The 14980-nt window shown below is 41.4% G+C and overlaps 1 protein-coding gene across 31 annotated transcripts in view; it reads left to right on the forward strand.

Moving 5' to 3' along the window:
- LOC125884463 (receptor-type tyrosine-protein phosphatase delta-like) overlaps positions 1-14980 on the forward strand; it is a 427644-nt gene that overhangs the window by 392273 nt on the left and 20391 nt on the right. For 12 of the 31 annotated variants that reach the window (XM_049569458.1, XM_049569460.1, XM_049569473.1 and 9 more), the window contains 8 exons: positions 75-331; positions 1573-1666; positions 3633-3842; positions 4934-5094; positions 7229-7240; positions 9340-9452; positions 11470-11511; positions 12081-12178. In XM_049569458.1, coding sequence (XP_049425415.1) covers positions 75-331; positions 1573-1666; positions 3633-3842; positions 4934-5094; positions 7229-7240; positions 9340-9452; positions 11470-11511; positions 12081-12178 — 987 coding nt within the window. The remainder of the gene's footprint in view (positions 1-74; positions 332-1572; positions 1667-3632; positions 3843-4933; positions 5095-7228; positions 7241-9339; positions 9453-11469; positions 11512-12080; positions 12179-14980) is intronic. The other 19 variants (XM_049569469.1, XM_049569470.1, XM_049569483.1 and 16 more) reach the window with 3 other exon arrangements.

Genomic DNA, 14980 nt, shown 5'->3' on the forward strand with positions numbered 1-14980 from the left:
TATGATACAGAGAATGATTCAGTGAACATCCACAACCGAAACTTCACATAACACATCAACTCATTCACACACAGATCCTCTATGATAATGGGCAGAGTGTGGAGGTGGATGGGAAGCTAACGCAGAAGCTAATCACGGGTCTTCAGCCTGAGACACAGTACTCCTTTCTCCTAACCAATCGTGGCAACAGTGCCGGAGGTCTGCAGCATCGTGTTTCCACCATGACGGCCCCAGACATCCTCCGCACCAAACCATATCTGATTGGTAAAACCAACTCAGATGGTATGGTGACTGTGGAGCTACCATCAGTGCAGACATCTGAGAAAATAAGGTGAGTAGAGATGATTAAACTGAAGGTGATTTCTAATTGCAGCCCCCTAAACGTCAATGATTCGAATCATCTGTCAAGACGCCCTTGAGCCCTTGTCAGTCAAATCAATGCACTTTTCTTAGCTGTGTCTTGTACACAGACTAACTGGCAGGCAGTAAATTTTAACAGACCTAATCAACTCCAGGAGTGCCATCCCCGAGTCGACTTTGATTATCCAGATCCCAGATGCTGCCCGACTTGTAATTGCCAACTTGCATTAAGCATAATATGATTTTAGAATTTGTTGGATATGTGACTTGTAAAGACATCACAGACAGTTGAACTTTCTCTTTCCATTGCTGATGTCCACATTACTAACTATTATTTCTTACTGCTGCACTGTGAATGGAAATAAAGAAGATAACTTGATAGCTGCCCTTGTCAGGGGTAATTCTTCCAAAACAGAGTCATTTATATTCATCCCTACATTTCAGTGTAATATCCACTTCACCTCAGTCATTACACACTGAAACAGCCCGACTCATTTAAGCGCACTCCTCTAAGCCCTATAAAGTCTCTTATAGCCTTTCAACAAAGCCCAGGGTTGTCAGAAGGCCAAGGAGCACATCCGATTGTAGACTGATGCTTCAAACCCATCTTGGGTTTTTTGATCTTGCTGGATGCACTTGGCCCAGTGTCTCCCATGCCAGAGCTTAAGCTAATTAGTTTCCCATTAGCCTGCCACACTGCCTCCCTGGCTAAAGCTAGCTTGTGCGGTGCCCAACCAGGAAGCCCAGAAAACTCTGGCAGAGGCTGTTATCTCTCCTGCCACCCTGATGAAGGGATGAAAATCCCTCTAATTCTGTATCTTTTCTGCGTTCGCAGAGGTCTCCTAATTAGCCCACGGGGGGCCTCAGTGAGGTGTAACCGTATTGCCTGACTTCTCTGAACATGCTTAAATTAAATAGGAAACAGGGGAAAATAGCCCCAATAAAGTGATAAAGAATTGCATAATTTGCTAATGGCATGATTATGCATCATTTTTCATCTGATTCTGCTAAGCACTCCCCTCCCTAGTACAGGCTGACATGGTAGACACTGGGCAATGCTGTATTTGTTATTGCTGTCATACCCCGTTTTGCCAGAAACAGCGACCACTGACATGCAAATAGAAGCTGTGAACTTGTGTCTTTTGAAAGGTGGCAGTGATCTTTGACCTCATGTAGATTATTTATGTACTGTCTTTACATTTTATTTTCCAGGGGATACTACATTGTGGTAGTGCCTCTGAAGAAGCAGCGTACTGGCAAGTTTTTCAAACCCTGGGACAATCCGGACGAGATGAATTTGGAGGAGGTAGGTTTAAAGGATGAGCTGGTCAGAATGACTCAGGTTACCAGGAAAGAAAATTGAAAATATGGCATGTAAAATTCCAGTGCTTTTTTTCAAGATCCAGTTTTTGTACACAGCCTCCTAATAGGGCCGACATAACTGTGTGCACATAGCTCACATTTCTTTTCTGAAAATTGGGGGGAAAAAAGTTGAGGCCACTAAGAGGGCAGGAGGAACAGGAGATGAGCCTCGCTGATTGACGCAAATAGCTGCAGAGAGCACTGTTCATATGGAAATGAGAACATGAAGTAGCCATCAAGTGCACTGCAAACTCAACCCCCATCCCCACCTCCTCCTCCTCCTCTTTGTGTCTGTGGTAATTACCTGAAGAGCTGCATCAGGCCTTCATGTCTCTTCTCATTTCAGGCAAAGCTAGGCTACTGCGTATGCACAAAACACTTGACAACTTTTATATTTAGCCGGTTGAGATAATTCAGGAGTTTCTGCACACTGCAGGTATGATTTAATGCGTTAGCCAACGAAAGCTTTTATCACTATGTATTGTTGGCTGTGATTACATTTTAGGTATTCCTTTAGATGCAGTGTCAAACACTGAAAGCTAATGGTTCCACACATTTGCTGCAGCATATACTGTAGTCTCTGTCGTAGAAATGTGTAGAAATGAAAACTTCTCAGAAGTTATTCCCCTTCAGGTCACAAAAAATTAAAATTCAGCCAAGCATTCTTCAATAAATCAAATCCTCTGGCAAATTCTAACTTATTCTGAAACTGTGACTTTTAAAATATTTATTTCAATTGTATAAACATCACAATACATCACGTGTCTATGGGGCCAAAAGAAAAAAACACACCATGTCTCATCTGGCATTGGCTTTACAGCTCATGCCTATAGGCCCTTGTCTGTAGCCTTGACCGATTGCCCAAAAGTCGCCCCTCTGTCAGAATTTATTTGTTTGTCAATATTGGCACTCACCTTTTCACAACTTTTCCCAAGGGCAGCTAGATTTAGCCGTGTTGACAGGAGAGATGATTGAAGACATTATCGGGCAGCACCAACAGCCCCGCAGCCAAAACAGAACACACACAAGAACGCACACACAATGTGAATGACAGCCACACACGGCGTGCGCACACGCACTCATTCGTGCACACAAGTGAGAGATATGAAATCAGACGCCCAAACAAGTAGCCAGGCTTGATTAGCATAATTATGATCCACGCTTTGTACTGGAAGTTTAAAGTCAGATGGAACAGACTTGTATGAAGGGCACATTTGATCAGTTTCTTTCAGCCTATTATTATTATTATTATCATTATTATTATTATTATTATTATTGTTGTTGATTGAAGGAGCAAAGGTGGCATTTTTGGCTTTAATATTAATTATCTTAGAGACTATGAATGTTGAAGAAAAAAAATCATTGGTTTGATATGTAATAATTCCCTTCGAAAACTGGCAGTGACATTGGAAACATGTCCCTTGGTATCCAAATTTTTTGGATAATCCCTGCCAATAACATACTCGTGTTTAAATTTTGAAAGATAAGGTTTGTTATGCTTGGCAAAACGTAGTTTGAAGCCATTTGTTGATACATAATGTAATTCATCCTCGCTTTGCATGTCATTCATTCATATTTATGAAAAACTGAATTGGAAAATAAATAACAATGTTAATCAAATCCAGCAAAAATTAATTCCGTCTCTTTTTTACTGTTTGAAGCTGTTGGATAATCCTCAACTGTTTTATATGCTGGGAATCCACACAATCTTTTAATCTCGCAATCTTTTGTAGTCAAAAAAAAAAACAGATGAAATAAGTCATTGATCTTTTCTGTAATGTTCTGCCTATTGCAATCAGCGTTTTCAGCTCGGCAATCAGAAAGAAATCTAGATAGACAGATCTGGCGTGGATGTGTTTTAATGTGTGTGCCGTGTTATCAACTGTCTGCCTCTTTACTCCTCGCTGTAGCTGCTGAAGGAGATAAACCGTACAAGTAGAGGCCTTCGATTCCGGAGGCAGGCAGAGCCCAAAGCCTACATCGCTGCTTCCTTCATAGACCTGCCCAGCGACTTCACCCTGGGAGATGGAAAGACCTACAGGGGCTTTGAAAACAAGAAACTCCAGAATGGCCAGGAGTACATCTTCTTTGTGCTCGCTGTTTTGGAGATGTCTGAAAACGTAAGTCTGCTATCATTTATTATATCCATTACTTGAGTTCAGCTTCAAACCCTGAGCTTGTTCGCCTCTTGGATACCCCGTGGTTGTGATCTTGAGGTCTTTGTGCTAGAAACTGTACACATAAATAGACAGAGAGGGTTAAACCCACTGCATCGCAGCAGTGGGTCGGAGTTTGCTTCTGGTCAGATGTGTTACTCGGAGCCCTTGTGAGGCTTTGACTTAAAAACTTAAAGCTGCAGCTGGCCCAAGAAGCTGACCCTTAGCTGCTTTGGGGAGGAGAAACCCCTTAAGACCTTAGCTGATCGCAAGAATACCTCGATAACAGCGCTCCTCTTTAATTGCGTCCTACGTGCGGTCCACCTTATCTCCGCTGCTGCAGCTAGTGTGTGTGTGTGTGTGTGTGTGTGTGTATGTGTGTGTGTGCATGTGTCTGTCTGGACTGAAGACCCGAAAGCCGCATGATTAGGCAGCCGCAGGCGTGATGATGGATTTGATGAGCTGCAGGGTCTATAGTGCTGCCTCGCGCTCTCTCCACTAACCCTGAGTTCAGGTAGAGCAAAACGATAATGGCGAACGGAGGGAAATCTCTAATTTGCCCACTGAAGCATATATTTTCATCCCACAAGACCTTTTTTTTATCTCCTCATAGAATGTGAAATAGTTCAATCACGGCTCCTGTATAGGAGAGATACTGAAGATAATTTTGATTGGTCAAACTGAGGCTTAGCAGAAATTACACAGCAAAACTTTGAATTGGCTTTTAATTTGTATTGTTGGTCATGCTGCTTTTGTCAGAGTCTTGTTAGATAATGCTCTGTCGTGAGGGTAAATTAATTGAAGTCTCGCAGTAGTGCTTTGAATATGTTGAGCTTAAATATGTCTGGATCTACTGTAGCCTTTGGCATTCAGTCCTGGGTGGTAACATGACATGAGCAAGAAAATATCTTTCCAAATCACCAGATTATAGATAAAATGATGGAGCATAGAACTGGATAAAGTTTAGTATACAGAAGCAGCATATGGTGGTTGGAAAAAAATAACCACAGATTCTAATGCTGAATATTGATCAGTGTTTGTTTTCCTTGGCTCAGATCATGTACGCCACCAGCCCCTACTCCGACCCAGTTGTATCAACTGACATCGACCCCCAGCCGATCATCGACGAGGAGGAAGGCCTGATCTGGGTGGTGGGCCCTGTGCTAGCCGTTGTCTTCATCATATGCATCGTCATTGCCATCCTACTCTACAAAAGGTGAGGATATGAAATAATAATCTGAATATAGAATTAGAAAAGCATAACTGTTTCATAAGTGGAGCAAAAAGCACAGGAATCCAGCTCAGATGGGAAAACTACCTCAACACTTAACATAAATACTACAGACAGTACACATTATTACTTTAACATGTGTACTTAAAATTCATGTAGAGCCACTCAATATTTATGTGTGATCATTTAATATTGAAGATTCATGACACCAATACACTGCCACGCGTGCAAATCTTCAATTAGCACATTGGAATGCAGACACTAAATGTAAGATTTTAACTTAAAGCCTGAGGCGCATTGATCTTCAGACTATCAATGACCCTCACTTTCAGCACCACACACACACACACACACACACACACACACACACACACACACACACACTCTAAATCTCAGATGAGTAAATGCAAGCATACAGCTACCCAAACTGTTAAGCCATCAAATGCAGACACCCACAATCCTTCACACAGACATGTGCGTTGACTGAAAGTTAATCAGACACATCCATCTACCCCCCCTGCACGCACAAACACACACACACACACACACACACACACACACACAAACAAACACATGTAAAACTGTGGAGAACACTCGCGGTAGTGCACTTTCACACCGAATCAAAACAGCTTCTTTTTTTTTGTCTGAAACCCCCTAGTGGTAGCGAGACCTCATGCTGTCACTGCTCATCAGTCAAGCGTAGGAGGGGAGAGCTTTGACTATCTGCTGCATGTCACTGCATGTGTGTGTGCAGCTTTTAGAGAGGCCTTGGGGCCTGGGCAAGCATCCCAGCCAGCCCAGCCCCACCCCCTCTTTTACTACTACCCATTCCACGAGGGAGACTAGCTCTGGATCTCGACTCTGACCTTATGATGCCCTCCTGCTTTGCAAGGATACACACATATCTTACATGCATGTGTCCAGACACTGATATTTTCCCCCTGTCCTTCTTTATCTCGTCTCTTCTCACCTTTTCCATGAGGCAAATTTTCTGCAGAGTTCATTCAATCAAATGTCCAGTCCTAAGCAGAATTTCACAGTAGTCCTCAAGAAGTAATTTGGTGAAGGTAAGATTAGTTAGTGAAGAGTCAGCACAATATAATCAGTAACAGCACCAATGCTGAAGACAAAAAAATACATCAATAGTAGTGTAATGTTAGAGGTTTCTGCACACGGCTTTACTCCCTTACACCTTATTGTCCTTGGATCCTATTCATATCAAGTTTTGGATAACACAGAAGGTGAATTGAAAGTGAACAAAGACCGTGTGTGCGGGGGGTTTCAGACTTTCTATTTGTGGCAGGCAGATTTACACATCGATTACCAAGTTGGTGTCACCGCCACGTTAGGGAACATTCGGTGCATAACCAGGAGATATTTCTCTTGTCAAGATCAATTTTTATGTGGCAGAATGCTCCTCTTGTGCAAAACAAGGGGCAACAACCATGTTATGTTGAGCTCTGAGAAAGGACATGGGAATAACAATGTGCAGCTTCATCAGAGAGAGACATAAATCAGAGTCATTCATACACCTACACAGAATAATTGAAGCCACGTCTGCTACCAAACCAATAGATTTCCTAAATAAAAGGGTTCTAAAATGGAAGCACGCACTTAATGATATATGCTCGATATATACATATTCATTCAAAATTATGATCGCACGTGTTCTCATTTATAATACCACATGCATCGGTCTTGAGTATGCATAATTCTTGATTTCAATAATGTTAACAGTGCTAAGCTTATTTGCAGGAAAAGACAGACACAGCAATTAGGAGTCAAGAGAAGACTTTTATGCTTGAACAAGAAGCAATCAGCTGAAACTGCTTGAAATAGCAGAGATACAATGTAGGAATCTTGGATGCACCTGGGAAACTGTAGTATTTGAAACAAAGAGCCCCAAGGCGGCATAATTGAGCATAATCTCTGAAGTGAAGCATCACTAATCTTGCACGCAAAGGAAAAACTGAGATATGATTGGTATCGTTTGTCTCCTATAAAGTTAGTCATTCACTTATTCTAAAGAAACGTTTCTGGAATTCTCAATTACATAAGCCAAAGGTCTTACCACCTAATGTTGTGTCGATATTTCTTTCCTTGCTGACCAATGGAGCAGCAAACCAGACAGGTAAGAGTGAGAGAGAAGTAGAAAATAACTAACTCCCTTTAAACCCCTTTCCTCCCTAATTGTACAAATTATAACTAAACACACAGAAATTGGTTGCCCAGTGGAGTTGATGTCATTCGTGAAATCTTAGTATGTGCTTAATCAAAATGAACATATGTTAAACACATGTTACGTACTGTTAGCAAAGCGACATTCTATATATATATAACAGCTGTCAGCAGGCAATTACTGAGAAATCAAAGCACATTTTTTTTATTTTTCCCATTATAAATCTTTACATTCATTTTGTCAAAAAATTCACTGTATTACCTTTCCATTGTACGCACAGTATGTTGTAATTACTAGTGACCAAAATATTATCCATGCCAGTGGCCAATTCTGTGTTGATTCTTATAAATGAACAAGCCACGTTGATTTCTGTGAAACTGACATATAGCATCTTATAGCAGAGGTGACAATTATGTGCACTGAAAATGTATGAAAAATAGGGATGCACCAATTCATCAGCCGATATTGGCCTTGTTGACTGCCATCCACCTACCGGCAAATAAGATGACATTCACCGATGGCAGTGGCCGATGTTTTTCTGTTGTGTCACATCAGTTGTACGCAGGAAAAAGCAGGGCTCCAGACTAGCGGCATCCCGTCACCTTGGGTTCATGTTTGGGATGAACAGTGATTTTCCCATGAGACCCTTCCTGATGAAAGGATGCAGTAAACTTATAATTGATGTGTCAGGGGACGCAACCTAATTTTTTCCCTTATAATGCTACAAATACATGTTGAAATCGGCAGGAGGAGAGTTAGTTAGCTTTAGCTGTTAGCAGCCGGTGACCAGAAGTTACACCATGATGCATTCAAGCTCTATTCCGAAACAATAAGCATTGGGCGAAGGTACATTTTAACATCATCATCAGGTGCTCACATTTAATGTTTTATTTTTGGTGAAAAACTCCAACAAATTATTGAAGGTGATTTTTGTTGAAGGTTTCACAGCAATATATGATAATGTATATCCTCCTGAGATCCTGAGAGATGAGGACATCACATTTTTGGTTTCCTGCACCTTATACTTTGTTTTGCTTAAACATAGGCCTGTTGTCCTCATTTGTGGACACTCTTTTGCCCCATCTAGTGGTAGTTAGAGCAAAATACACTAATCCATGTGAAAACAAGATGGCAGCCATCTCTGCAAAGTTAGTCTGCAGCAGATCCCAAGGTCCAAAACCTGATCACATTTTATGGTTCAAACTTGCGTATATATGATTAATAATGTTTGTCGTTTGACAAAACTACCAAACAAAAGTTCAGGTCTCAGGAGGATATGTATATAGTAAAAAGGCTTTTGAAGCAGTTGTATGACCGATAAAGTTACTTTAAACAAAAATATCTTTGTTTCCCTGGCACAAAATGGGGAATAAATAACAGCAAAAATAAAATAAACAACAACAGCAACAACAACAACAAAAAAACATCGGTATCAGCTATCGGCCAAGTTGTTGTTTCAAACAGTGTATGCGTATAGGCCCAGAATTGGTGCATCCCTAATGAAAATGATACTCTGCAAATATGTGTCTTATAACTGGCATTCAAAATACTGAAAAAGGGGACTGGAACAGGGATACTTTACAACATAATACAATCCAGTACACAGCCCTGCAGTAAATGATACCTTTGTGAAGCATGTAGCTTTTTGTTTGTCTTGTTTCTGTCTGTACAGTAGCAAGACAGGGTTACAATATACAGCAATCTAAATACCACCCCTAACAATGGTTTCAGGAGTACTATAGAGTTGACTTGACACCCCACTGTATCTGACACCATCACTGACAATTGAACATTAGGCTGCACTAAAGGTAGCATTTAAGGGTTAAGGGCTATTGTATTAGATTGCATTACACTGTGAGGTAATGATGTTATTTAGTCCACCCCCTGTAGCCTTATGTACTGAGAGATTGCAATCCTGTCACCTCCTTAATTACATATTTGCCTGCAGTATTTATTAGTCCACGAGGCAAGCTGAGGTTATACAGTAAGAATTTTGAGTGCCAAGCCAAAAAAAAAAAAAAAAAAAAAAAAATTTGCTGTTTGTTCTACAGAAAAAGAGCAGAATCTGAAGCTAGGAAAGGCAGTCTCCCCAACAGCAAGGAAATGCCACTGCATCATCCCACTGACCCTGTTGAACTTCGACGCCTCAACTTCCAAACGCCTGGTATGTATTCCAAATGATGTCTGTCTCATACACTGTGAATTCACAACTGAAAGGGATGCCAATGCTACTGATTGCTCACTTAAAGGAATAATTAATATTCACAATTAGATTTCGCACCCACTGCCGACATTGAAACCTCATACCTTGACGTCCTGAAAAGTACCCATCAATTCTGCGGCGAGATTGGCACTACACAAGTGAGCAGTTAGACAGTGCAGGTGCTGGTAGACGGTGGACAGGTGCTTAGAGAAGGCACAGAGGGTCAAAACTGACAGTTTCCTCCCCGGAGACACTTCTCAGTGGAAAATGAAGAGGCAGAAATGCAAGCTTGACAGTTTCATGGCAGCTGTCGTCTTCCTCTGCACCTGGGTTATCCAGGTCATCAAAACTTGTCATGCTTACTCAGAATAGCACAGTCCTGCTTGGATGGTATCCTGCTGCTAGGAGACAGGACGCAGCATTGTGGAAGGTGAGGGAAATACGAAATGTGTCATGGCTCTCTGTGTTCCACTTTGTATGCGTATGGACAGCAAGGAGAGAGTGGTGGCAAGCTGTAAACACTAGTGTTTACTCGATCTGACCTTTAGTGCTGAGGTGAGTGGTGGTCAGTGGTCGAGTATTGGCCCAGTCGTGTGGCCTTTTCTCGCCTGGGGGAATGATGGGAGTCACAGTCCATTTATCACCCAGAAAGGAGGTATGCATCTTTGCCCCTGTGCCAACCGAGACAGACACATTTAACTGCCGTTTGAGTTCCTCTGGCACCGCCTGCTTTGGGGACAGGTGTTCAGAGACTGCCAATAATGTAGTAATATCAAAGCCATATTTTTCAGGTCAGCTCGTATGAAAGGAGGATGAATTATCCCTGCAGGCTCATTTTTGAAAAAAGATTATGCATATTTATGAAAGCTCTTCAATGATGTTAGGACCATTACTGGCTGTTTCAACCTGGCAGAGGGGTATTTTTCCTTTTGGCTCAGAGTGATCTCAACCATCCTCCCACTATTTCACTCGCCTCTCAAGCCATCAGTTTTTTTCCCCCAACAGCCTTTCTGAGAGCTTGGCTCTCTCGCTGCTCAAAAAGGACCAAACATTTCCCCCCCCCAGCCACGTGACCACTTTCTCTCAAGTCCTGAAGCACTCCTACATTAGACCACCTCTCTCCCCTACTCTCTCTAGCCTTTCTTCCACCTCTTTACCCCTCAATGGACATTTTCATCTTAAGGATGCTTGATGTTTGAGCGACGGCGTGTTGGAAATGGTACTTTCATTGTCCCCCAGTGGTGGAAATGGATTTTGAGTAGTGGGCTGCAATAGAAACACCCTTTACCGTCTTTCAGAGACGTGAGAGTGGGTGGGAAAACGAGGCACAGCTTCCATTAGCTAATGCCCACTTGTGCCGGCAACCAAAATGAAACATCACCTCGGTGGAGAGAGAGAGAGTGACTGTCATGCATCTGGTGTGTCAAAATGGCACCTGAATTCTCAAGTTGCAGATCTTTGGCCACAGGCTGGGCTTTGAAAGCATGTACAAAAATGTGTCTCAGTGAGCATCAGTGCTGTTCAAACCCTACATGTTTGATTGTTTCCCTACACCTCTTGAATATGCTGATGACACACCACGACTACCACCTATATTCAACAATGTCAGTTCTACATAGTCAAAGTCAAGTGCACTTAACTGCAGACTATGCAAGTGGTATATCACCATGTCAGCATCCTCAGGTTAACGTGAATGTCAAATAATATCCTTTGGTTGCTCAACTTTGATTCGTGCTGCTAGGATTTTTATTCCCTGTGCGCTTTCTTATTTCCATGAAATAAGCATGGTGGCATAGCCCAGCTTCTAGCATGATGATCTGTATGTTACTAATGAATGTCCCATTTAGAATACACATAAATCATTCAACTACTTCTTGTCACATTTCAATTTTTTACCTTCTGTTTGTTAAAGAAAGTAGTCATCACATTGCTAATGACATCTGCAATGTATTTAATTACACCGCCGTTTCCTCCACAGGTTCAGGTGCGTCCAGTCACCCCAGTAACCTCCATTTGTCAAGTTAGTTGGTCTCGATTATGCATTTGACATGGTTTTGTTTTGTTTTTGTTTTTTTTTTAGCTTTAATTCCCTTCTTTATCTTTTTTCTGCCTAGTCTTGTATTCCCATTCACATCTAATCCACCTGGTGTTAATGCTACGTCATCACAGGAGGCGGAGTTTGAAATGACAGCCTGAAAACTTGTCATCACTCAAAGCAGACATCAACATCTGGCCTAACATTTTGAATGTTTTTTGTTTGTCTTTTGGGATGTTTGTTTGTGTCTGTGTCTTACTGTCATGCTAACTATCCACCGCAGCTTTCCGTGTGAATAACGTTTTTCTCTCTCAATAGGGAGAGTCCCAGTGGGGCAAGTTGTGCTCGGTGACTTCTCATTGGCTTCTGTGTCCATATTCTCTTTATGAGCATGGCCACTGCTTTGAGTGAACAAACTAGCCTAACAAGATCCACTCTTCCATTCCCCCTGTTAAACACACATGCTGCTTATCTAATGATTCACTGTTGGCTTGTGCTTGGGTGATTCCCTCTTAAAAGACTGCTGGCTGACCTTCAGTCCATCTGATTGACAGGTATGGCTAGCCACCCTCCAATCCCAATTATGGACCTCGCAGATCATCTAGAGCGCCTGAAAGCCAACGACAACCTCAAGTTTTCACAAGAATATGAGGTAAGTGTCAGGGAAGTCCCAAGGTTGATTCGACAGTTGTTATAAATGTTGTACCAAGAGTGGAGCGGCATTAAGACAAAAATACAACTTGTCGAGTGTTACATAGGAGCATGCACCAGGTGCTTAAATTACCAACTCTATAAGTGCGGTGGGCAAAACCAGACAGGGCTGTATATAAGGATGGATGACACGTCTCCACTTCCTCCCGCTGTACAATAATGAAACCAAAATATCCTGGATTTAGGTGCTGCCATCTTGTGCTGCTGATGTCATTTGGAGCTACAGTCTGCTCGGTAGCAATTGGAGCCACACTATCAAGTTGCCATTCATAAACCTATCCTACCCAATCGCGAGCAGTGCCAATAATCCGGAGCACACTGACTGACACACACAGCTGTCACTCCTGATGTCACACCCCCTTTTTATAGCATCAGATAACTCAATAAAACCAAGCTTCAGAAAAATGAAACACTTGGACACAAATCAGCGTGATAAGAACTACCTAAAAATGACTTAAACCCATCTTTGAGGGGAAAAAAAAAACTGTACGTGATGTGTACTTCCAATTTTTAGTTTGGCCCAGACAACCACCAGGGGGCAATCGATATGTTTTGGTTTCACTTTAGGGGAGTTGTCACGCTGTCCATCGTCATATACAATCATTGGGCAAAGCCCGAATTCAATTCAGTCAACACCCACACTGTTATTAATATTTTTATATCCCAATCCTTTCATTGCATCCCCATGCCAACCACACAGCAGCTCAAACATGTCAACAATTGGTGGATGACTGCCAAACAGTGCAGTATAAAGTTGGGAAATGCTTTCATGGGAAATATCTTCAGAGATGTCAAATCAGTCAGTGTGCCTTTTCTCAGCAGGCATTTTGACATGTCATAGCAGGAAACGCACAGGTGTAGCCTAATTATTAACATTAATAATGGCTGCACTCCATTTCCAGTTCCAGGGCCCTGCTGGCTCACTAATGATTTACTGAGAAACCGGGATGAAAAAGGCCACCATTAATGTTATAAATAACACCTATGCTTTCTGTTTTAAAGCAAGTCAAAAATGTGGAAAAAGGCCTATATAACTAAACCATGAAAAACAGCAGTGTGACAGCCACAAGATATCAAAACAGAGATATCTGCACTGAGAAAGCACATTTAAATGACATCATTTTTACTATTTAAAGGTGACATCAGGCACTGTATTGGATATCAGCATGTTATCACGCTAAAAATAGCACATGTATGAAGTTGCATCCAATCTGGATAACAATCCCAATGCTGTCTAACTTCATATTTTTTATCACCCTGTGCAATATTATAAACAACCAATTAAATTAATAGGACTAAAAATCAAAGGCAGCACTGCACCCCACAATATGAACGTATTAGATGGAGTAAACATACTGCAAATACATATATAGAAGGATATTCAGTATTCTATATCCTTGAGAAAACTAATGCTTTACTGCTATGCCAATGGGAGTGACAAAAGTACTACTAGATAATGGAGATTTTAAAGGCTACAATTCACTTACAATTGTCCAGCCAGATCATCACATCTACACTTAAACTTCAGCATTACTCTGGAATGTACGGCCACTATCAGAATAAAAATGCATCGTGGAACAATGGTGATATTTTTGGGTCGTTTGATTAGACCTCCAAATGAACAGTCCCCTCAAACCCCATGAGCTTGAGTAAGACAATGTAAGTTATTCTTGTATTTTGGCTTTGCATTGTAGATGAACTACTGTTTGCCGAATACTCACGAAGTCAGAAAAACTATGCGAGCAAGAGGTCTGTTCAGGGGCATTGTGTGAGATAGGAATGGTCACCCTTTCTCTGCCCATTTCTCTCTGCGGGTCCTGCAACAGCTCCAGAATCTATGAGGTCACCACATGGGTGGCTGCCAAGCTGCCCAATCATTACTGCAGCTTAAGTACACTGAATTCCAATTTCATAGTGCTTATTCGAGAGCAGTGGAAAGCAATTTTGCAAGCACAATGAAATAAAGATTTTTATTATGAGCAATGTTGCAGCCCACTGTTTCAACCTATTTTGATAAAATATCAGGCTTAGCCAGTGGTTTTGTCCCCCGCATATTGCTGCTTTAAGTGATTTGTGCAGATAAAGAACTCAGTGCTAAAATGTATTATTGTATTCACATTGAGCTCATGTGCTTTTAAATACCTCTTAATGTATCTGCTTCCATGGTCATAGTGGTATTATAAAGTTTGCCATCATTAAAAATGAATAATTGAGCTTATCTTTATATATTTATTGCTCCCATAAATTACCCAAAAGAAGTCATGAAAGTGTGATCACATTCAGATCTGTCTCTAGATTACAAGCAAGGTCAGTGCACTAATGTGACTGGTGGTTGTTGCGTGTCCTGTTGCTCTTGGGTTTCTACTTTCAGTGGAGATGGAGTCATAAAAGCAGTCTGCGGTCATTAAAAACACAAGCACAACATTTCCCCTGTAATGTGAAATGGAATACCATCTTTCATGTCTTTGTATTTTCCCTTTGTGATATTATATTTTATAGTTCATTTATTGGTGATGAGGGAGCCTTATCAATCTCTGCTTTACAAAGCTGAAAGAGGGCTTGGATAGCAAATTCTGCTGAACTAGTCTCAGGTGTGGTATTCTAGCATGTGCCGTAAAGTTCTACTAATCAAATGAGGAAAGCCAGCGGAACACAAGCTTTTCCTTTGTGACTGATTCAGAATGTATCTTTTCTTAAATCTAATCATTTATATGTCGTGGTTATTTCACGCCAAAGACAACGT

This window comes from Epinephelus fuscoguttatus, linkage group LG23 (genome assembly GCF_011397635.1).
Source record: "Epinephelus fuscoguttatus linkage group LG23, E.fuscoguttatus.final_Chr_v1".
NCBI lineage: Eukaryota > Metazoa > Chordata > Actinopteri > Perciformes > Serranidae > Epinephelus > Epinephelus fuscoguttatus.